This window comes from Alosa alosa, chromosome 19 (assembly GCF_017589495.1).
Source record: "Alosa alosa isolate M-15738 ecotype Scorff River chromosome 19, AALO_Geno_1.1, whole genome shotgun sequence".
Lineage (NCBI taxonomy): Eukaryota > Metazoa > Chordata > Actinopteri > Clupeiformes > Clupeidae > Alosa > Alosa alosa.
Window position 1 is genome coordinate 3,701,839 of NC_063207.1, and position 24,578 is coordinate 3,726,416.

Sequence of the window (24,578 nt, forward strand, 5' to 3'; positions counted from 1 at the left end):
TTGAAAAAGGGAGCATTGATACTCTTGTGGTACAAGATGGATGCCGAAATCTAACTGAAGTAGTTTGCGGGAAAAACAATCTAAATAGAGCACATTTGCACACCAGCAGTGGGGAGGTGTAGCAGAAGTAGTCTTCATGGATTAGCAGAGCCTTCAGCAGCAGCAGGAGGCAGCGGCAGAGTAGTGCTGGATTAGCAGAGCCAGCTCAGCAGCAGCAGTGGAGGCAGTAGCAGAAGTAGTGCTAGCGTTAGCAGAGCCTTCAGCAGCAGCAGTGGAGGCAGTAGCAGGAGTAGCGCTAGCAGAGCCTTCAGCAGCAGCAGTGGAGGCAGTAGCAGGAGTAGCGCTAGCGTTAGCAGAGCCTTCAGCAGCAGCAGTGGAGGCAGTAGCAGGAGTAGCGCTAGCAGAGCCTTCAGCAGCAGCAGTGGAGGCAGTAACCCAGAGATGGCGCTAAAGTTAACAAGAACCTTCAGCAGCAGCAGTGGAGGCAGTAGCAGGGTAAGCTTGCAACAGCCTCAGCAGCAGCAGTGGAGGCAGTAGCAGGAGTAGCGCTAGCAGAGCATTCAGCAGGAGCAGTGGAGGCAGTAGCAGGAGTAGCGTTAGCAGAGCATTCAGCAGGGGCAGTGGAGGCAGTAGCAGGAGTAGCGTTAGCAGAGCATTCAGCAGGGGCAGTGGAGGCAGTAGCAGGAGTAGCGTTAGCAGAGCATTCAGCAGGGGCAGTGGAGGCAGTAGCAGGAGTAGCGCTAGCGTTAGCAGAGGCCAGACCCTCAAGTTATTTGAATGGGGCTAAATGAGCAGAGGTTCTGTGTGGATGAGCCTGCCCTGATAGAGGCGCCGAGTGGCTAAAGGGCCTCATGATATTCAGATGAGCCTGGCGGATCTCTCAGCTCTGCTGGTGCCGGAGTATCTGGGCCGGCTGGCCATCGAGGGCATGCCAAGGGACTGACAAGCCATTATGACAGGACAAATTATGCACAGGAATCTGGAAGTTAATATCTACATTCACATGCACATAAAGTTTCTATTATACATATACATAACTATCTCTATCTATCTATCTATCTATCTATCTCTTCTTCTTGTTCTATGCTTGCATGCCATGTCACTTTTGTAAGCACAGTAAGACAATGATAAATCATTGTGACATTTAAAAAACAGGGTTTATCAGGTTTTTAATGGACTAACACGTTTTTAATTTCCATTCCAGATGGTATGTGTTTAGTCTAGAAACACGACTCTAAAAAACCTTCCCTGTGAGAGGCAACATTTCAAAGCCCAGTGTTTCAGTCCAAGCCTCTGAACCCTTTGGCTTATATGGTGTTTTGCTCCCTTCTGCAAATCTCTCTCTCTCTCTCTTTCTCTCTCTCTCTCCTCTCGTTCTGGTTATCAGCTGGAGAGAGAAAAAAGGGATGCTTCTTGAGAATCAGTAGGTCACACCTCTGCCTGCGTTGATGGGGAAAAGTAGAGCTACTAAAATGACAGGGAGACAGATCCAAGCAATGACGATCAAAGGCGGAAAAACTAGAAAAACTGTGCAGAGCAACCTGATGACCCTGCGATATTTCCCCCTCTGGACCTGTTCCACACACACTGCCTAATAACCTGCAAAGATACCCTGCCTGGACGCATCATCTGGACACACACACCTATTACATCATCATCAGCACATTATGCAATATCATGCTGGGTCATCAATAACGGATGCACGCCAATACCTGGACCTGGACGCACAGAAACGGCACACTGGACAAAAGACCTGGACACCTGGACGCACGGACATCACACGCACACACACACCGGCCATGCCACACACCTATCATGCAGCCGACACACACACACACATCCGCCACCCTGGACAGGGGAAAACAACCGACAAACAGCCATGGTCAACATCGTGCCCAGAGACCGACCCGCTTCCCTTCTTCCCCACGGGACGGGTCGGGTGACGGTTCCCCGGCCGACCACATCCCAATGATTACACCCTGCGCGCATCACAGGGGGCCCACCCTGGTCATGTGAGCAGCACAGTAAAATTACACAGCTGGCAAACATGCCTGTTTTACCCAGAAATACACCATCAGAGAGAGAGAGAGAGAGAGAGAGAGAGAGAGAGAGAGAGAGGAGGGGAGAGGAGAGAAGAGGATGGGAGAGGAGAGAAGAGGAGAGGAGGGGAGAAGAGGCAGGTGGAGAGTGGTGGCAGGAGTGCAGAGCAGGCACGCAGTGGCAGTGAGTGGAGAGAGAAGAGGGGAGAGAAAGAGAGTGAGGGGAGAGAAGAGAGAGAGAGAGAGAGGAGAGAGAGAGTGAGGGGAGAGAAGAGGAGAGGAGAAAAGAAGAGAGGAGAGGAGAGGAGAGAGAAGAGAGAGAGAGAGAGGAGAGGAGAGGAGATGAGAGGAGGAGAGGAGAGGAGGAGGGGAGAAGAGAAGAGGAGAAGAGGAGGAGAGAAGCTGGGTTTTTAGAGTGGAACAGATATATGGACTGGTTGATTAACCGGGGGGAGCAAGAGATTTAAATAAATTATTTTGATTGTACAAAACATGCTGGAATGACACTGATGTGTGCATGGAACTGTTCCAGTCTTATTCAATAGCCTCCTATTTAAAAGCCTCCCTCTCTCTTAAGCAGGGAACAGACATTTCATAAGCACCTCATAGCCCAGCTTGTCCCACCTTCTCTCATGTGTGCATTCAGACACAAACATACAAATACACAACAACAGTAAGAGTGAGTGTGTGTGTGTGTGTGTGTGTGTGTGTGTGTGTGTGTGTGTGTGTGTGTGTGTGTGTGTGTGTGATAGAGTGACATTGTGTGTGTGAGGGGAGTAGGTGTGGATGAGGAGTAGTACTGCCATCAATAACAGTGACACTACCACTGTCTGAGACAGAAACACACAACTGTAACCATGTTAATGCTTTTGCTTGTCTTGCCGTCCTGAGAGAGGCCGGTCTGGAGTTCAGCAGGAGCATGAATATGAGTCTCACAGTGTGTGTGTGTGTGTGTGTGTGTGTGTGTGTCTGTTTGTATGCATTTTGTATGCTTGTATGTGTATGTGTGTACGCTGTGAGTATATTTGCATGTGTGTGTGTATGTGTGGGTGTGTGTGTGTGTGTGTGAGAGAGAGAGAAAGAGAGAGATAGAGAGAGTTTTGCATATTTGTTTGTGTTTGTGTGTGTGTATGCGTGCATGAGTGTGTGTGTATGTGCGTGTGTGTGTGTGTATGTGTGTGTGTGCGTGTGTCGCATTGCTAATAATAGCGTGTGTATGCGTCGCATTAATGCCTGTGTGGCCTTAATATCTGTAAACCGGCAGCCGTATTTATTATTGGTATGTGTGTCGCGTATATAATAACGTCGCGTGTAATGCTTACGTCGATATCAATAACGTGCGTATTGTAAATGCGATGAAGTAACCGCTGTATTGATAACGTATATAATATGATGATGATAACTTATCGTCGCGACTATGTGTCTGTATTGTGTGTCTATTATTGTGTGTGTGTGTGTGTGTTATTATTGACAATGGCAATGCGTCGTATATATGTCGCGTCTTTGATATTAATGCGCGTCGCGATATTATTATTAATGGCCAGCGTGCGTGTGTGTGTGTGTAATGTCTGCTTGGCGTGTGTAGTAATGATATTATTATTATTGTGTCTTGGCGTGTGTGTCTGTATATATAGCGTGTCAATGGCGTATATAATATTATTATTATTATTATTAATGAAATGCATGTTTGTGTGTGCTGTGGCAATGGCGTATAGCAATAGCGTGTCGCGTGTCGCGACTATAATATCTTTGGCGATAATGCTTAGCAGCACGTGTGTGATAAATGTGTGTGTGTGTGTGCGTGTGTGTGTGTGTGTGTGCGTATATGTGCGTGTGCGTGTGTGTGTGCGTATATATGCGTGTGTGTGTGTGTGTGTGTGTGTGTATATGTGCGTATATTGTGTGTGTGTGTGTGTGCGTGCGCGCGTGTGTGTGCGTGTGTAGTGTGTGCGTGTGTGTGTGTGTGTGTGTGTGTGTGTGATATGAGCATGTATGTAATGGTGTGTGTTATTATTGATAGCGTATGCGACAAATTATGCGTCGTCGCGTGCAAATTAATGTCTGCACTGGGGCCTGGGCCGCTCAGGCTGTGATGATCTGTCAGTGGTCCCACGAGTGAGAACCTGCTCTGTGCCAGCACGCTTGGTCAGCCACTGACGTCCAGGACTCAGGCACCATGACAGACCACTTCAACACTGACGGCCCCCCAAACATCCCTTAGTTCCACTTGGAGAGGTCCCCCCAGACACCCCCCCAAACACACACACACACACACACACACACACACACACACACACACACACACACACCACTCACCCTCGGCACGGCCGCATATGCCATCTTCCTGATGCCTCTGTGAGGCCTCTGCTAAAGAGCAGGAAGACTAATGTGACATTACACCCCAAATGAGAGCCACATTTTTAAATCATATCCACAGGGAAAGATGTTACATTCCTTTTATTGGTTGGGGATTTTTTAAATAAACCTTCCTGATACATGCAAGTAAACCCAACGAGCCTATGTGTGTGTGTGAGAGTTTGGAAGAGTGTGTGTATGCGTGTGTGTGTGAGAGTTTGGAAGAGTGTGTGTGTGTGTGTGTGTTTACACAAAAGAGAACACTGCAACAATCACACTGGTATTCAAGTACTAGCTGGGATGTTGGTGGTTATTTTGAAACCAATATTTGACTCGCAAAAGACCAGTAAACAGCTGACCATGACATCAATCAGATGTTGTGTGTGAACCTAACATTTGCTCGCGTGTCAAACAGCAATGTCCCACTGGTAAGGAATGGACTGAAAAACACACACACACACACACACACACACACACACACACACACACACAGCACCACGTTAAGACAGCTCTAAATGAGCTGCCCTATGAGTGTTGTGTTCGGAGAGGCTCAATCCATAAATATTTGAATGGGGTAAATAATTAATAATTAACGTACAAACAAAAACAGGGCAATGATCAAATAGAGCACAGAAGACGAAGACATGCAAAACTAGAGGCTGTAAACAAAGACCTACATTTCCTCTTGGCCACCTTTTTGCCTTTTAAATATGCGCATGTGAAATTGCACCACACACACACACACACACACACTCACAGTCTTTTCTTTTGAAACATGAAATTTCACTTTCCCCCAGCTCAGGGAATTCAGTGCGACTGAATCAGACCCCTTGATCTGGCCACCCGCTGTCTTCTGATGGAAAGATTTGCTTTTTAATACAATTGTCACTCCTCGCCCCGCGTTCTAGGCAGCCCAGACAATTCCCAGCTGTGCCCCTAAATCTGGGGTAAAACTCTGCCCCCAACAGCGCCGCACCCGGAAATCACACCACATTTGGCCCAAATCCGGCCCATATCTGCTCAAGCTGTCTGTTATCTGGCAACCATATGTTCTGTATTCTAATGTGTTAAATATCACCTGCTATACTTTCTCCAGAACGACCTGCTGTTCCTGTTATGACTAATATGGGCAGGACACACACACACACACACACACATACACAGCACACACACACACTAAGATATATATAGGCAAAGTGGAAGTCTGGCGACGCTGTGGAAGAGCAGCCACATAGCTGCTAATAAATGACAAGTGTTGGGAAGGGAGATTGACAGGAGGCAGAAATAGAGTTGACAATTGGAACAAAACAAAACATGAAAAAAAAAAAAATCTAATGGATCAAAACGACACTGAAAACAAAGTTTGGTACTAAACAAGAACACGCTTTAGAGTTTGTTTTAAAGTGAGAATTGCTTTCCTTGGAGATTCCAATTAATTCTTTAGCATGCAAATAAGAGAGAGGAGATAAAATCATGACAAACAGATGGCAAGTGTGCTTAATTATTTTTTTTCCCTATTCCTGCAGGGGCGTGTTTTTAAGTTGTGGCATCATTTTCCCTGGGCCTTTCACACACAATTCGAAAAAAACATACACATGGAAGTAGGCTGATGTGTTTGAAACGCCGGCTGCACTGGAGGGTGCTTGTGTGTGTGTGTGTGTGTGTGTGTGTGTGTGTGTGTGTGTGTGTGTGTGTGAGTATGAGTGTGAGGTGTGTGTGAGTGTGAGTGTGTGTGTGTGTGTGTGTGTGTGTGTGTGTGTACTGTATGTGTGTGTGTGCATGTAAGTGTGTGTGTGAGTGTGAGTGTGAGTGTGTGTGTGTGTGTGTGTGTGTGTGTGTGTGTGTGTGCGTGTGTGCATGTATGTATGTGTGTGTGTGTGTGTGTGTGTGAGTGAGTGTGAGTGTGAGTGTGAGTGTGAGTGTGTGTGTGTGTCTTACATGTGATTTTTGAACTCTTGACAGGAGACCAATTATCCCTGAGAGGAAACTATTCATCAGCATCAATGTAGCATTTAACACCAATTCCAATTTACATTAATGACTGAAAACAATAAAATAATCATGAAAAAACAGATAAGGATAAGATAAGGTCTCTGACAAGTCCCAGCCAAAAAGGTCCAAAACCAAATCTCTCGGCAGATAAAAAAAGCCCGATAAGGATCAAGAGGTCAGACGTTATTGTGACAGAGGCGGTTCTAAAGGTCAGACGTTATTGTGACAGAGGCGGTTCTAAAGAATGATGGGGCTATGAGGCTGACCTTTTCTGCCTTTCTCGTCTGGTCCAGGTCTAGAGCGATAAGAGAATGGTTGATTCTCAGGGCCAGAGAGATGGCCATCAGGCCCCCGCAGAGGATATGGTTCCTACGAACGTCCAGATGTCGTATCTGTGGACTCTCCGCAATGAACTCGGCCAAGGCCACAGCACCTACAGCCATTTAGACAAATAATAAAAAAATAAATAAACAAATACATACATACATACATAAAACCGGAATAAATAGTGGAAATGCAGAAAGACAGACAGACTCAGCTCAAAGTTCAACGGCATCATATCAGTGCGTATACTAAAAACACAATGTTGTGTATAGTGACAATATGTCAATATGATATTAAGGGCCCCACGAGACACTTTGCTATTTGAGTGACTTTGCTCTTTGCCCATCATTCCCCATATGTACCTCCTGGTTTCAATTCAATAGCAGATTTATTGTTAGTGATGCAATGGAAATGGACTGAACACACGACACTGTCATGACAGATGAACCCTAACCCTAACCCTAACCTCTAACCTCTAACCCTAACCCTAACCCTAACCTTAACCCTAACCCTAACCCTAACCCTAACCTCTAACCCTAACCTCAATCCTAACCCTAACCTCTAACCCTAACCCTAATCCTAACCCTAACTCTAACCTCTAACCCTGTTCTTGCACTGACATAGTTTTTTTTTATTCTACCTTGTCTACATTACACTTACTCTCCTATTTGTCTATATTATTTATGCTGGTCTCTAGACCTTACTCTTGCACTGTTGGACTAATGTTGGACTACTGTTTGCACCTTCACCATGACACTCACTCCTTTTAGCACCTCACCAGTCCCGGCCGTCACTACAAGCGTCTTATGCTTGATTACCCTCAAGCACATTGGACTTTTCTTAATTTAACTTATATAGTGTATTTAGTATTTAGTTTTGTTAGTTTTCTTATCTTTCTTATCTTCTACTGTCTTTATTGTACAGTGGAGTTTAGTTATATGTTTATACTTATACTTATGTTTACCATTTCTGCTGTAAGTGCATGTTGTGTGTTATGTCTGTTTGCTACTGATACCCTTGAATTTCCCCTTGAGGATCAATAAAGTATCTATTTATCTATCTATCTATCTATCTATCTATCTATCTATCTATCTATCTAAACCTAACCCTAATCCTAACCCTAACTTGTTATGACAAAAACCGAATGTCACTTAATAACAGATGCGTTATGTCATAAACGTTTATGACTTGTTTATGACACGTTCATGACAGTGTCATGTCACTCTTATGTCAACACTGTCAAGTAAAGTGTAACCATAGTTTCATACCATGACACTAGAAAGGGGCTAGTCTAAGTAACAAACCTTCACAGGTGATCTGCGTGTCTGCTAGACCGAGGACTAGGATGGACCTGTTCCTCATCAGGGCTTCCTTCAGGATGTGGACACCCTCATTCTGCAGCTGATTTTGGTCCAGTTTTAAACTTTCAAGTGTCTTTAAATCAGGCTGAAATACCAAACAAAAAAAGAAGTGTAATAAAGGAAATAGTATTGTTTGCAGTTTTGGACTAGACAGACACACACACACACACACACGCACACACACACACCTATGCAACCACACACACACACACACACACACACACACACACACACACACACACACACTGCAGAGAGCACTATATCTTGAGTTGCTAGTGATGGCTGTATGAGAGAGCGTAATGTGAACACATCATAGAGTGATGAACTGGCGATGCCTGAGCCACCTACTCACGGCCCACGTCCCGCCCGACACACCACACGCCACCGGCAGGATCCTCAGGAGCCCGTTCACGGCGTCACGTCACGTCTGCGGCCTGATTAGCAGGGCCATAAAGCAGGTGATGGCAGCGGGACACCAGGGAGCGCCGACGTTGCGTAAACGACGAGGCGACGCTCCCGTTCGTCAACCTCAGTGCCATCACTCTCTCTCTCGCCGAACCAAAAACACTGGGGGGGGGGCAAGTCAGCGACAGCACAACATGAGCACTAACACGTGTGACGTGTGCGTTGCCAGGTTTGTTTATTCATTCGATTTGGGCATAATTGCTGTGCATATCTAACGCTACTCTGATAACCAACGAGTAACAACTTTTTTTTCCCCCCTTTCTTTTTGACTAAGCGAAGGAAAATGGATTTCACCCTCGCTGGGGAACTGTATCTGATGGTCTCCTTCCACCTTCACATCACTGTCACACGCATTGGCATGGAGGCCTCTCTCGTCTAACTGATTGCTATTATGTTAAATAATATAATTCACTGGTGTTCATTTGATCAGAGTACTTCTACGCCTGACCAGATAATGGATTCTCACTTTGTCGACTCTTTTGAGGCACCCAGAAGGCGAGAAGTAAAAGAGAAAAGGTTAATAGCAGGCTTCTTACGTCATATTTGACACGAGCAGCCGTCGGACTAATTATATTCATTATGGTCGCAAGGGTGTCTACTTCTCCTTCCTAATGACAGACCGCATGAGAAGCCTCTAAACACATATCTATTATTTAATCAAACTCTTCCTTTCTCTAACAGGGAGGGCTAAATGGAACGTACATGTTGTATTTTTGGCCTGGATTTGAGACGCGGTGAATAAGCTGAGGGGTCTTTGGATGAAAAGAGAATAGGCCGTTAATTTGTCAGCTTTTGATTTTTACCAATGGCCCCGACAAGACAGAAAGGTACAGTTTACGCTGACAATCAGAGCAGACTAAAACGGAACGGGTGTTATTAAGGATCAAAGCAGAGCTGAGATGTTCACATGAGAAAGGGACATTCATAAGCACTTGATCCACGGCCTCTGGAGTGAGTTAATGTGCAGTACTTATTAAGGACGGAGCCTGATTTAATGACAACAAAAACATGACAAAGTACACAGCCTCCAGATCTTATCATTTCATCTGTTCAACCTACCCCCCCGCCCACACACACACACACACACACACACACATCCACATCAGTCAAGGGCAGCCTCCTTCAGAACACAGAAAACACCATACTGACACACAGCTCACACAGTCATTTTGGCAGCATTTGTTTGTTTTTTTATATGATCATGACCAACGATCCCGTGTGTGTGTGTGTGTGTTTGTGTTTGAGTGTTTGTGTTTGTGTGTCTGTGTCTGTGTCTGTGTGTGTGTGTGTGTGTGTGTGTCTGTCTGTCTGTCTGTCTGTCTGTCTGTCTGTCTGTCTGTCTGTCTGTCTGTCTGTCTGTGTCGTTGTGTGTGTTTGTGTGTGTGTATGTGTGTGTGTGTGTATGTCTGTGTGTGTCTGTGTGTGTATGTGTGTGTGTGTGTGTGTGTTGTTTTCCATAATGCTTACCAAAACATTTGCTAAAGGCACCATGCCAGCATGTGTGATCTGGTTGTTGAGAAGCACCAGAGACCTCAGACCTGATTGCTGAGACGTCAGCCCTGCACATATCTCCTCTAGACCTGTCCATGAGGCAAACACACTCATCACTGGCATCTACACACACACACACACACTCACAGAATCTCCCCACGACCAACTATACTATACCTTAACTGGAATGATAACAGCAACGTCCTCACCACATTGGAACCGTAATGAATGACTTCCCTTTTTTAATTTTAAAGGCATCATGTCAAAACAAGAATGAGGCTTTACTTATTGTTGAATGATTACAGTATATATCATTGCAGTTATAGAATACAGTAGCTATAGTTGGCAAGCCAGCTAATTCTCCCCCAATACATTAATCCATACCACAAATAAACACTACTGCAGGCATTTAATCAGCCTGTAATCAATCTATAATACACTTTACTATAAATGATTATACTAATACTATAACAGTGTCCTTGGCCTTTTATTCAAAATGAAACTTCTGTATCATTCACTCTACAAACAAAAAGGTCAAAGGTCAACATATGGTATGGTAATGGACTCCGTTGCTATATCTGCCATCCAGCAGGCCCCTCACCACCCTTACCCTCATCAGCTAGGAGGTTGTTGCTGAGGTCCAGCAGGCCCCTCACCACCCTTACCCTCATCAGCTAGGAGGTTGTTGCTGAGGTCCAGCAGGAGGAGGCAGCGGTTGCTGTTCAGCAGGTCTCCTAGTTGCATGGCGTCCTGGTAGCTGTTCAGACCATTACTGGCCAGGCTGAGCTCCTGTAGCACAGCGTTCTGCTTCAGAGTCCCCACTGGACACGACACAGACACAGACAGAGAGAGAGAGAGAGACAGAGACACAGACACAGACAGAGAGAGAGAGACAGAGAGAGAGACAGAGACAGAGACAGAGACACAGACAGAGACACCGACACAGACACAGACACAGACACAGACGTGTCACCCACCTGATGTGTCAACATGCATTCTTGGCTGTTCAGAATTCATGAATTCTATATTCTATATGTTATGAGTAAGGGATAATGCCCGACGAGGTGTCCATTATCAGAAATAAATGGACGACGCGGAAGCGTCTGCGAAGTCCATTTATTTCTGATAATGGACACATCGAAGGGCACAATAAATATGAAATCAATTATTAATACTAAATGAGTTTTAGAGCTAAAAACGTTAGTTTTTTCCATTGTTGTGAAGCCTGCCTCCAGGCTCAACTGTCGTCCTAATATCGTTGTTATAGTTACCATTCATAAGCATTGATATGGAACAGCGATTAAACTTTTTTTTACCAGATCTACTTCATAGGTGTAGTATATCACTTTTTAAACGACACCCTTTTCAACCTAGACCATGGAATAATAAATTCTATTATTAGACTGTGGAAACTATAATGACTGTAGCATTATGCTAGCATTAATAAGCATTAATAAGGGAAGTACAGGCCTAAGTGGTGACAAATTTTGCTATTACTATATTATTATTATTATTATTATTATTATTATTATTTTTACTGTAGTAGTAGTAGTAATAGTAGTAGTAGTAGTAGTAGTTGTAGTAGTAGTGGTAATAGTAATAACTACACAATATACAAAAAGAGCAATACAATAAACGATGTACAACACTGCTTCAACAGAACACTGACACTTGGACACCGAGTACCAACTCCAAGAAGACGACCTGTCTTTTGTGAGGTGAACACAAAGCAAGGGCACAAATCCATGGTGCCGAGCCTATACTTCGACAGGAAAAATACAGTAATTGTGTTGGAAACAAATGATCACCCACCAAAATAACGCTGGGGCTACCGCAATGTAAAAGGAGCACGGGGTGCATTAGAACAACATTTATCGCCCTCATAAATAAATAAAATAACATCGGAATAATTAGACTTTGTATTACCATTATTTCTATTGTTGCTAATGACAACATTGTTAAAATGTTGTTCTCTATCCTTTCTAAACAACAACAACAACAAAAAACATAATCTTGTTCTTTGGCAGTTTGTTGGCGGCAACACACTACTGTCTCCTGAAATCAATGCAGCAGATTTGATCAGGCCCCTTTGGGTTGCATGTGGAATGCCAACATTGTCATCATGCACAGTAGGAACTAAATGGGGGTCGTTGGATTGATTTTGGGGACTCCTCGGCGCGGCACAGCGAGTCCCGCAATCAGGGCCCCGCCGATCAATAGCAATGATCAGCAGCTGGGCGCCCCGCGGAGAGGCACTAGGGGCGGCAGAGCAGCCCCGAAATATCAAACAGACCCCCAGGGCTTAAAGGGACAGGGCCCTCTCTCCACACCACAGAGAACGAGAGAGAGAGGAAGGGAGAGATGAGCAGAGAGATGGATGGAGAGGGAGAAACAGACAGAGACACAGTCAGAGAGAGAGAGAGGAGGGGAGAGAGACGAGCAGAAAGATGGAGAGGGAGAAACAGACAGAGACACAGTCAGAGAGAGAGAGAGGAGGGGAGAGAGACGAGCAGAAAGATGGAGAGGGAGAAACAGACAGAGACACAGTCAGAGAGAGAGAGAGAGGAGGGAGAGAGACGAGCAGAAAGATGGAGAGGGAGAAACAGACAGAGACACAGTCAGAGAGAGAGAGGAGGGGAGAGAGCAGAAAGATGGAGAGGGAGAAACAGAAAGTCAGAGTGACACAGTCACAGAGACGGACAGCAGAACAGTAGAGAGAAAATGAGAGATGAGTGGGAGAAAGAAGAACACAGAGAAAGAAATGTACAGAAGGAGAGAAGTGAAAGAGAGCAAGAGACGCCTAGATTTGCTTTCCCCCCTCGCTGCACTGACAGGACCTCCCCACCTCACGCAAGCAGCGACAGTTCAGCGGTGTAATTCTTTTACACTTTGCGTTTTTCCAAATCAGCCTGCCATAAAGACACTTCGTTTGTCAGAGACACAGACCCTGTGGAACACATCCCATGACCTTGTTCTGTGCTTCCATTTTCTACCAGGTGAGCATATTAAACGCACATTGGAAATTACACATTATTAGCTGCCTGTGGTCTAATGAGATCAGGTTGTGTTGGCTCTGTGTGTGTGTGTGTGTGTGCGTGTGTGTGCGTGCGTGCGTGCATGTCTCCACAGTGCACTGGTGTGTGTGCGTGGATGCGTGTGTGTGCGTGCGTGCGCGTGTGTGTGCATGCGTGTGTGTGCGTGTGTGTGCGTGCGTGCGTGCGTGTGTGTGTGTGTGTGTGTGCGTGCGTGTGTGTGCGTGTGTGTGTGCGGACTCAGCAGCGTGTGAAGTGACAGGCAGAAGATTAGGACATCTAATCCCGGGTGGCTCTGGCTGTTAGGGTCGCAGGGCCAAAATCTGCCATGCCTCGCCCTGTCCACCGTCATCTGTTCCTGCTGGCCAGGGCTGTGAACGGACACTGCTTATCTGGGCAGGCACAGCCATACACACACACACACACACACACACACCTGACAGCGTCTCTATGGCGGCACACACTCCACTATGACACGCGTGCCACAGAGAAGCTCTGCTGTGCCTGCTGAAGGTGACTCTGTGTCTTAACGTCTTAATTCTGAGCTGCTGCAGTGGTAGGTGTGTACAGTATAATTCCCGCGCATGTACCTACACGATAACAGCCCATCTGAGGGACACCACAGGAGGCAGGCCTTAAACACGAGGAGACAGAAAGATGACGACGGATGATACACCTCTCAATTCAATTTGCATTAATTATCTTAAAAGTGCCGCACTGTTCGACGTCACATCTCATTTCACCTAATCACAACTTAATCCATGTAATTGTCTGTACAGTGTTACATTGTTAGATAGGAGAGAAGAGCTCTTAGTTTCCATACTGTACCAGCAAAGCCTCCTCTAGTGCTCTGATTTCATATCAAACCTTATCATATATTTTAAGCCTGAAAAATAAATCTCAAAGTGCACATGAGGTTGGAAGTTCACCTTTCTTCTGTATCTACGCACACAGCAATGTGGTTGTATTATAAGGAAAGAGTAATACATAAACAAAATTAAATAAATACATATGCTACTTTATAAGATTAGAGTATTTGGGCCCTGCACAAAAGAGAGATAATTGAGTAAAATATCAGCTCTAATACACCGTTTTAAGTTTATTGGTTAAAAACTAAAACTATGTGCTTGTATTAAATAATTCAGTACAAATATGTTTTCAATTTCATTTCACAACACTGATATACGTTTGTTAGTGTTAGTGTTATGCAGTAAACATAGCCAATCTTGTGTACATGAGAATGAAAATCTGCCATTAAAGAGAATATGTAGCCTATTAAATAATAGCGCATGTCATGTATATGTTTTATTTTGTATGTTTCATATTTGTTGGTGTGTCTGTATGCAGCACCCTTCAATGCATTCAAGCACTGAGTGTCCGACAGCATCTAAACAGCTGAACTCTGCCCCTAAATTCATTTTTTGTTTAATTTCACTACACTTTAATTCATATGTTTGTTAGTGTTAGAATATTTTTAACCTCACTATGTGTGATACATGGTCATGCTGTTCAGAGATACATGGTCGTGCTGTTCAGAGTTACATGGTCGTGTTGTTCAGAGTTACATGGTCGTGCTGTTCAGAGTTACATGGTCGTGTTGTTCAGTTACATGGTCGTGTTGTTCAGAGTTACATGGTCGTGCTGTTCAGAGTTACATGGTCGTGTTGTTCAGAGTTACATGGTCGTGTTGTTCAGAGTTACATGGTCGTGCTGTTCAGAGTTAGTGTTAGTCATGGCCACACATTTGTCTTATTTTAATTTCTACACTTTAGTTCAGAAGTGTGATACACAGCTGTGCTGTTCAGTGTTGGCGTTACCTGTGGCCACACACGGTCAGGAGAGTTAAGAGTTCCTCTTATGCTTTTCCATTTCAATTTCTACAAGTGTTACAGTACACACGGTTACTGTTGAGTACATGGTTGAAGCCTGCATGAATGTGCAGCCTACCGTGAGTGAATATAACAATAATAACAATATATCTATGTTTGTTAGTGTTCCACATGGTTACTGTTGAGTGCATGGTTAAAGCCTCCATGAGCTTGCAGCCTACCAATAGTAAAGGCTTCCTCCTCCTCCTCCTCCTACAAGTATATTTTTATTTTTACACTTAAATATATATGTTTGTTAGCGTTAGTCCCAGTGTTAGTGATGGACGTGGTGACCGTTGAGTGAGCGGTTGAAGCCTCCGTGAGAGTGCAGCGTACCGAGAGTGAAGAGCGGTCTGCCACTGAGGCTGGCCCCGTCCAGGTGCAGCACCGTCAGCCTGCTGGCGAGGAGCGCCTTTGACAAGGCCTGCGCAGGGTACTCCACCATGGGCATGCTGCACGCATCCAGCCTCCACAGGCAGCTACTCTGTCCACACCAAACAGACAGCCGTCACTCACAGGAACGGAGGGATGGAGAGGGGGGGGGAGTGGAGGAGAGGGAGGGATGGAGAGATGGATGAGTGGAGGAGAGGGAGGGATGGAGAGAGGGAGAGTGGAGGAGGGAGGGATGGAGAGAGGGAGAGTGGAGGAGAGGGAGGGATGGAGAGAGGGAGAGTGGAGGTGGTGATAGTTGTGTGTGTCTGTGGGGGGGAGGAGAGAGGGATGGAGAGAGGGAGAGTGAAGGAGAGGGAGGGATGGGGTGGTGGTGGTGGTGGTGTTGGTGGTTTTGTGGGGTAAGGCAAGAAGGAGTGATAGAGAGAAGGAGTGATAGAGAGAAGGAGTGATGGAGAGAAGGAGAGTGGAGGAGAGGGAAGGATAGAAAGGTAAGGGATGGATGAGGGGAGGGAGGAGGACAAGGGGGGTAGAGAAAGACAGGAAGAGAGGGAAGAGATACTGTAGATACAGATAGAGAGAGAGAGAGAGAGAGAGAGAGAGAGAGAGAGAGAGAGAGAGAGAGGGGAGAGAGAGAGAGAGAGAGAGATAGGCATGGAAACAGGCTCAGGGGCCTGACTCTGCCCTTCCTACGGACTGGCCGCACCGTTTCTCTCACTCTCTCAGTTTCACCTGCAGTCCTTTCATCAAACCACTCACCTGTCTGAATGGGCAGCAAAACATCAAACATGGAAAACAAGTTTCTGACTATTGCGGCTGCCAAATCTGGAGGCCATTGTTAGATTTCATCCCTAGGTCCATCGCATCAAAAGATGTCCAGATTTTTTTTCTCCCTTTCTTTTCTTTTTGTTTTCCTTCTGTCTGTCTCATCTTGGCCTTTTTTAACCGTATTTCCTCGAGACCTGATTTGATTGATCTTGAGAGACACAGCCAGAGAGAGTGCCAGTGGTGGCATCATTGAAGTCCATCAGATCCTCACACACACACACACACACACACACACACACACACACACACACACACACACACACACACACACACACACACACACACACACACACACGCCACACGCACACGCGCACGCACACGCGACACACACACGCACACGCACACACACACACACAAACACACACACGCACACGCACACACACACACACACACACACACACACACACACACACACACACACACACACACCAAGACACACACACACACACACACACACACACACACACACACACACACACACACACACACACACACACACCGCAACCCCACCCCTTTGCCATGGACATGCGCTAAATAAGTTCATGTTGGAGTGCATCCACTAGCAAATAGCAGAGCGGATTAAAGCGGAGTAATCAAGGATCTTTAGTCATACCATCCAAACTCTAGTCATCATCTGCACTGAGCTCATGGTGTGGAAACAACACTCGCCCACACAAAAGGTGTGCATCAAATACACTGACATTACTGATAAAATGGCATGTTCATTCATGTTTTGGTATCAGTGCAAAATGCTAAAGGACATGTAGACCTTTGTGATATAAATACTGAGACTATTATGTAATTTTAGTCATGATATACATACACTATACATTTGGACTGAATACTGAAAGACTGCTACTCTGTTAGTGAGATACTGCTACCCCACATTCTGCTGTAGAAAACTCTGTAATTCATCCACACATACTTTCTTGGGGATTCCACACTCTGTACTGTACCTGTCGGGTAAGGTGTGCGAGGGCTTTCCAGCCAGCAAAGCCCATGTGGACGTTGGATGAAATATTGAGCTGACATGCCGATTCGTAGTACAAAATCATTTCCAGTAAGGATGATGCACCCTATGAAATAATGAAATGGCTGTTAGCAGACAGGCATAAATAATAATACTTCTCTGTCTCTTATAACTAACCACAAAAGAAACATTCACTTAATGTACAAACTTACATTTTCCTCAAGCTCTGTCTCTTGAAGATTGATAGAATCAAACTGTATGAATTTCAAAATATCTTCAAGAGATTCACATGAGCAGTAATCCAGCTGTTCACCTGGAATACATCAAAAACATTTTAAAGATCCATTACAGAAAAAAGGTTTATTTTCACATCTGTGAAGACAATCAAATCAAGAGGAAGTGTCACTTGCCACTATAAAACTGGAAATTTAGCAACAAAACACAACCACATCCACAAATCCAACACATAGTACAGTACAGTACAGTACAGTATACTGATACAGTGTATACCATCTCCATCTTCAAAAAACTCCATCTTCAATCTCCTCTCGTAGCACTACTTACAACTAGTCTTGCTGATTCTAGCACTTACCACCTGACTAGAACTGACACTCGACTGTTTAAAAACAGCACTCACTGATGCACTTATTCTTATTGTACTCTACCTTTTTTAAATTGTCCTAGAATCGTTGAGAGAATTGCTTTAAAAAGCTTAAACTGTTTACCATGTTGTTAGTCGCTTTGACTAAAAATAAGTCAGCCAAATGTAATGTAATGTAATGTAATGTAACGTCTAATGTAATGTAATATACTGTACTGTACACCCCTGAGTCTAGATCGGAGCTCTAAGGAGGGGTGTGCATGCGTATAAACAAAATCACGTCTAGTGCCTTCCCTGCCTTGTCACTGGCACCCAAATCAAAGGGCTTGTGATTATTCAAAAGCAGATGACTTTTAAACAAAGCCTGGAGAATGACTTTGATGACCACAGCGGTCCCTGTTTATTAGGCCCCCGTCTTCGCACAGCCTTATCTGTCTGACCAGAGAGGGGGAACTCGTATGGCTGCAAGCTGTGTGTTGGGAACTGGATCATTTATTCATCATTAGCATAATCATTTGTAAAATTATTACGTTTTTCATTTTTTTTTTTCCCTTCTTCTTCTTTTAAACAATAATCACTTAACCCTAGCAGATGAAGTAGATCTGAAATCCTATTTCCTCATCCACTCTGCCCAGCACAGATAAAGACGCAGGGTGGCATGGAGATGGCATCAGTTCATGCCAGGAGTAGCTTACCACTGAAGGGACGTGTGATGACCTGCGTTCCTTGGGTGTTCTGACAAAAACACTGTCCCCTCCATGGAACCGTAACAAGAACACTTTAAAGTTTCACTCAAACACAATGTTTGCATTTGGTTCTAATCTGTGGTTTATGGCCTACCCAACTCAAAGTAGAATTGTCTACTCCACGACTATCTTTTTGTTTGTGCACGCAGGAAAATGAGAGGTGGCATATTTATGATGTTTGTGGTCTCATCTCCATGGCCTGATACTGCAATCATTATTCCTAATGTTTACTAAAATGCACCAAATGTTAATGGATCAAGTTGACTTAATCCCCCCTAAACTAATTGGCACATCTCAGAACACGGTCATTATCAAAACAGGCATGTTGCCAACACCATAAGCCTTACCCAAAATTGTAATTGAATTTAGAAAAATAGAAGCACTTTAACATTTTTTTGACCAGGACCAACACAAATCAGAAATCAAAATGTAACATGCAATGAAATTAATCCTCTTTGGTACCAGCATGAATGATGAATGGCATAATTTCACAGACTGATTGCAGCCTGCCCTGCAGAATATTTCTGGTATACCTAATGTGATGATTAGTGAGCCTGTTTATAAATATAAGTCTGTAGCAATGATTGATACAGGCAATAAGATAAATTAAGCATTTTGGACCATGACACAATCATGGTCAATGTGAGTGCCTTCTTCCTTAGAGAACAAGCAAATATGAATGTAATATGCTGTAATTGGAGAGTTATAGGTGTATGGCTGAGTATCCTCCCCATCATCAGTCAAATGTGAGCACATGTTAACTCACCTCTTAGATCAAGACATCCAGCTCTCGTGCCAACACTGGCAACTAGCTGCAGGCAGAATAAAGAAGGACAAGATCATTTTCGGATCACACATTAATTGTCACATTGTGCAACAGCAAGTCCATGTTTTCTAAGGTCAGAGTGAAGTAATTAGTAACAGTCAGGCTATAGCAGATGCAGAACTGAAGAAGACCGTTAGCCCAGCAAATGCTGTAACCATTAGCTTCCACTATAACCAACGGATACGTATGCATTCCGCTTCTGTTGCACGTTCAGTGTAGCCTGGCTGCTAGTTCCATACAGTAAGTTGCAGTAAGTCATTACCGGTACGCAGTAAGCATAAGTCCAGTTTACTGTTGAAAGCATCAGCCCATATACATACAGTAAATGGTTTATTTCAATGACACATAGCTGGACAGGCTGCCAATGCTTGGTATTTTAGGAATCAGCAGCATTATTTGATGCTGACATCATCACAAAAGAGCGGATGAGATTTGTTTTGATTTCTTTCCCCCTCACCTACAAGTCATATCCTTGATAATAATAAGAGTCCTATAGAAAAGAAAAACAATGGTTTACCCTGTCTCCAGAAAGTCTCCAGAAAGTGATCATTTGTATTAGTCCTGCATCAAGTGAAGGCTACAGATGACCCCAATGAGGCGAATGCTTTTGTGTGCAGACTCATTCTCATATATGACACATGTTGTCTTTCATCTTCAAATATATGATTCATTGTTCAAAGGCAAGGCAATACAAAGGGACATGGCCAACAGAATAGGCCTTGCACAAGCTGTTTACACTGTATATTTTGGAAGTAAATACTGGGGTATTATGCAGGGAATCAGTGCTCTGAATAACACAGTACACAGAATGGATAATATTCAGCAAATTGCATTTAATTAATCTATAGTCGTGCCATGCAATTTGCATAATGCAATGAATAACAGACACTACACTTGTAAATATAAAGAAGCTAAATATAGTCAGGCGATATCATTTCATGATATAAATCAACACCATTTAATACTAAGATGGCACCCAGTTTGTCAGCAACCGACTAAAAGGGTCACAATCCTACTCGATCAACAATGTTACATAGTGCAATATCAAGCGTTCAGGCCGTGAGAGTGTGTAAGAGACGTCATTCTCCATATCATAAGTCAGATAGTATCAGAGTGAGTTTAAAGCTGTAAGGTAAAATAACTGCTTTGTGTTGCTTTGATGGTGAATAATTGACTTTGAAACTTTCAGTGAGTGTGAAAATGCTTGAATTAAGTAAAAGACACTTGTGGGTTACACTGTCTAAAACACATAATGTGGACGTCAACTGTTTATCAGGCGTTAGCATACTGCACAGCATCAGAAACCCATCCATCAATATTACCAGGACTGCTCGCTTCATATGCTGTTCACAAACTTCTAGAAGTTCATAAATGAATAAACTTCTGAACTTTTTTTAAACCGACGCGTTGAGCAGCTTGTTTTTTTTTCTTCCTTTTTTCCCAAGAAAAATGAAACGACTAAGTGCCAAACGTATTAACATGTCAGGAGGGAGAGAAGAAAATGAAATGATAAAAAGAGAGCATTTTCTTTCCCAGGCAAAATGGGACGCAGTTTATAAACTTGACTTCCGCTGAGGCCATCTCTTGTGCATTTGCCATTCTTCAGTCTTACAGTTCTGGAGATGCACTCCACCACTCGATATTCTGGGTGGCTTTGTAGAGAGGACGTTTCTGAGCACCCACCCTCCGCCCCCCGTCATTTAATTAGTTTTAAAAAAGAATTTGGAACACTTTATACAGTAAAAGCTCTCAGGGGTTAAACTCGCCCGCAAATTTTCCTTTCAGCATCTTTTCTGCAATAAAGGATAAATTATTTAAAATAACACGACCTTTTATCTCACAGCCTTTGAAGGCAGCAAATTAAAAATGTAAATTGTGAGCTAATTAATATGCAAATATATTCATTCCCAGTTAACAATTAGCAATTAAACCTGCAGTGTCTAGAAAGAGCATAGACAAAATTAGTAACTTAATTTATCATTAAAAGGATGAAAACGTACACAAAATTTTAATTCACTTTCAAAATATTTTTGCTATCTGGCTTTGTTCACCAGTACTGCTTTCTGCAAGTGCATGGCAGGGCAATTGGCAAAATACGACCTTTAACAGACTGCTGTGAATCTGTAAACTGATAATATCAAATATGATGTACAACATACATCCCAATGTCTGGCTGTGTAGAACGAGAGAGCTGTTGTCATAGGCTGTGTGAGTACAGTATAAATTTGTCCACACCATTCAGCAAATAAGAGGGGGTAAAGAGTGGGGTATGGGGAGAGAGAGAGAGAGAGAGAGAGAGAGAAGAGAGAGGACCTTTAATCATCGATGACTGTAGTCCAGAGGGTAAAGATGCACATTAAAAATTAAAAGTCCCAAAGTTATTTATACTTGATGGTGTTTAGATATGAGCATGTGGATTACAGAAACCCTCTCCGTATCCGAGGTGGAGGCGTTATTGCAAATCTGAGGGTCGAGGGCTCACTGCAAACGGCTGAAGTGCTGTGCTGCTCTCACAACCAGCAGAGAGGACAGCCAGAAAGGGAGAGGAAGAGGAGGAGGAGGAGGGGGAGGAAAGGATATGAACCAAGCACTTTGGGAAAACGCTTTGGTTTGAACCAAACTCCTCACAAGCTCAGCTCTCCCTGGGCAAAGCCAAAGCCTTTCATGACTTTTTCTGCTCTTTACTTAAATGGCAACACAGGATGCACTACCATGATACACAGCATCACGGTAGACCCAGAGGTTACCACCAGCTGTGGTATTTGTGCTAAAAATACAGTAAACATAGTAAACAGAAAACATAACATAGTTCTCATGACATTCAAGCTACAGTATGCATGTAGAGTATGTGACTGCAATTTACTCTCAGTTCACATAAAGTAAAACTTATACCAAAACTTTAATAGCATTATATGATTTCTGCAAATGTAGTGTTTGATGGATGCCTTTGAAATAAATGGCTTCCTTGTCCATTGTCTTGTCTTATCTGACACTCCTGATAAAGACGTCCCAAGAGATCTGTGAAAATCATATCAATAAAACAAGTTTATAAGCTCTGTTATTTCGATGACACCGGTTAGAGTGCAGGGGAATTTCTCATCTGTTGCTCTCTCTCCATTATCAACTGAATAGCTTCACAAGAAGACAAATCAGCATTGCTCTTGCACAAGATCACAGAATGAGTGTTAGAAACTCATTTGGGAAGGTTAGACTTTACTGAGGAAATAACTTGAAGCATCAGGTTCATCTGTAAAACTCAAAGCCCGAGTCTTCGGCTGCTACCCCTCCAATTGTTTACAGCCCAGACAGAGACGCACCAAAAGTGACGCTGTTTTATCCACTTTAAACATTTCAAAGAAAAGTGGAAGCCCACGGGTGCAATAAAAGCTTTAAATAGTTTCTCAACAGCCATCCCCAAGGGACATCCCTGCCTGAAAATACCTAATTTAATAAATATGCTCTTTAAGCATGCAGCAAGCCCCATTTTGCATAGTCTCATTAGGTATGCACTAGCTGCTCTCGACTAAATAGCTCTCCTTTTAGCGTCAACTTAGCCATACATATTTTACTCTTTTAAAAGGGACCACCTACACTACTTTCAAAAGCAATTGGGTTCATTAACACTTCCAAGATAATACTGAGTGTGTGCTTAATGTAAGCACTCCAAAGCTTCTAATTTTCTACAAATAATTCTCCTTGATCTAATCGTAAATTTATGCGGAGGAGAAACCGATGCTCTTAATATATCTGGTCCAAGTAAAACAACTATAGCTGCATGGATTGAATTATGCATGCCTCGTGTATGTGTGTGAGTTGGGGGGGTTGGTTGGAGGTGTGTGTGTGTGTGTGTGTGTGTGTGTGTGTCTTTGCGCGTATGGGTATGTGTGTATGGATAGGTCTATGCCTGTGTCTATGTGGATAAGCCTGCATGTGTGACTGTATCTGTGTTGCTATGTGTGTGTATCTATGTGGATATACCTGTGTGTGTGAGTGTGTGTGTGTGTGTGTGTGACTGTATTTGTGTGCGTCTTCATAAACACAACTGTATAGTATGACTGAGCCCTTGTGCATACAGTATACTGGCCTCTGTGGAAATGCTATACAGTAATGTTTTTTTTTTAATAAATGTTTTTTCCACCCTTTTTAATGAATCTGCAACATCAGCAATTTCACATGCAACTTCCTAAGAAGCTTGGACATTTGTCATGCACTCTCTAACCTTGATCTGCTCCACAGCTTTGAGGCTGGGCTCGACTTGATGCTTCTCACAGCTCTGTTCATAGGCAGAGATAATGTCTGCCACAGTAGGACTGCCACCTGAGATAAAGAAAAGGGTTTTAAACCATTATTTAACCAACAATTCAAGTGCTATTTACAGATATATAATGTTAATTGGTCAATAGCACATGTGAGGTTAACATTTAGAATATTTTACCAAAACACACTCTAGGCTACTTGATATATTCAGTCTTGAGACTTGGTGGTTCTTTGACTTTGCATTAGGTGCATACTGTATGTGCATCCAACCTTCATGTGCATGTGCCATATGCATCCAACAAGAAAGAATTCAAATAAACATAGTGCCATGCCATGTGTGTGTTCAGGGAAAATATTACTGATCACAACACATGCCATTTGTGTGTGTTCAGGGGAAATATTACTGATCACTAACACATGCTATTTGAGTGTGTTCAGGGACAATATTACTGATCACATCTAGGCTACACAGGTTTACACAGTAAAACAAAACTCACCACCACTTTGAGTGCCCTTGAACTCTGCAAACCCTGAGACAATTTCCTTATCAGGAGGGAAAGACACATGTTTTCCAGCTCCATCCTTTTCAATAGAATCTGAAAAGTGCTCTCCATGTTCGTCAGCATGCTTTGTCATAATTCACAGTCACTCATGGGATAATAGCAATATTACAGTCTTGAGAGAGAGCTAGCAAAAACTCCCCAGGTTGACGGTACTCCCCATGGCCAGTAGCCTGTGGCTGAAATCTAATATAGCAGGAACTTTGGAGACTTTAGAGTAGTCTTCCCTAGGCTATTTATTGCGGAGGCTGAGCCACTAAAGAGAAACTGAAGTGCATCTGAGAAGAATCTGAACATGCTCAACCTACACCTGGTCACAGTGTGATTAATATAGGGCTAAACTGTAAAACACAATTGGTTAGACTAAATGCTGCTGATTTCTTGTGATACATGAGCTTTCAGTAGGCTAGTCACAAGATAGGCTGGCAAAATAAATTATTTAAATCACTTGAGCAGCACCTATGCAAGGTGAA

General features: G+C 43.6%; 1 protein-coding gene across 1 annotated transcript in view; it reads right to left on the reverse strand.

The window, feature by feature from the left end:
- si:dkey-288a3.2 (protein phosphatase 1 regulatory subunit 37) overlaps positions 1-24,194 on the reverse strand; it is a 28,405-nt gene extending 4,211 nt beyond the window's left edge. Inside the window, exons 1-10 of the mRNA XM_048228261.1 lie at positions 24,043-24,194; positions 23,508-23,605; positions 19,229-19,274; positions 17,328-17,428; positions 17,102-17,221; positions 15,264-15,411; positions 10,693-10,848; positions 10,004-10,116; positions 8,015-8,156; positions 6,653-6,819 (exon numbers count right to left, since the gene is read on the reverse strand). Coding sequence (XP_048084218.1) covers positions 6,653-6,819; positions 8,015-8,156; positions 10,004-10,116; positions 10,693-10,848; positions 15,264-15,411; positions 17,102-17,221; positions 17,328-17,428; positions 19,229-19,274; positions 23,508-23,605; positions 24,043-24,181 — 1,230 coding nt within the window. The 5' untranslated portion in view covers positions 24,182-24,194. The remainder of the gene's footprint in view (positions 1-6,652; positions 6,820-8,014; positions 8,157-10,003; positions 10,117-10,692; positions 10,849-15,263; positions 15,412-17,101; positions 17,222-17,327; positions 17,429-19,228; positions 19,275-23,507; positions 23,606-24,042) is intronic.
- Between the last annotated feature and the right edge of the window lie 384 nt (positions 24,195-24,578).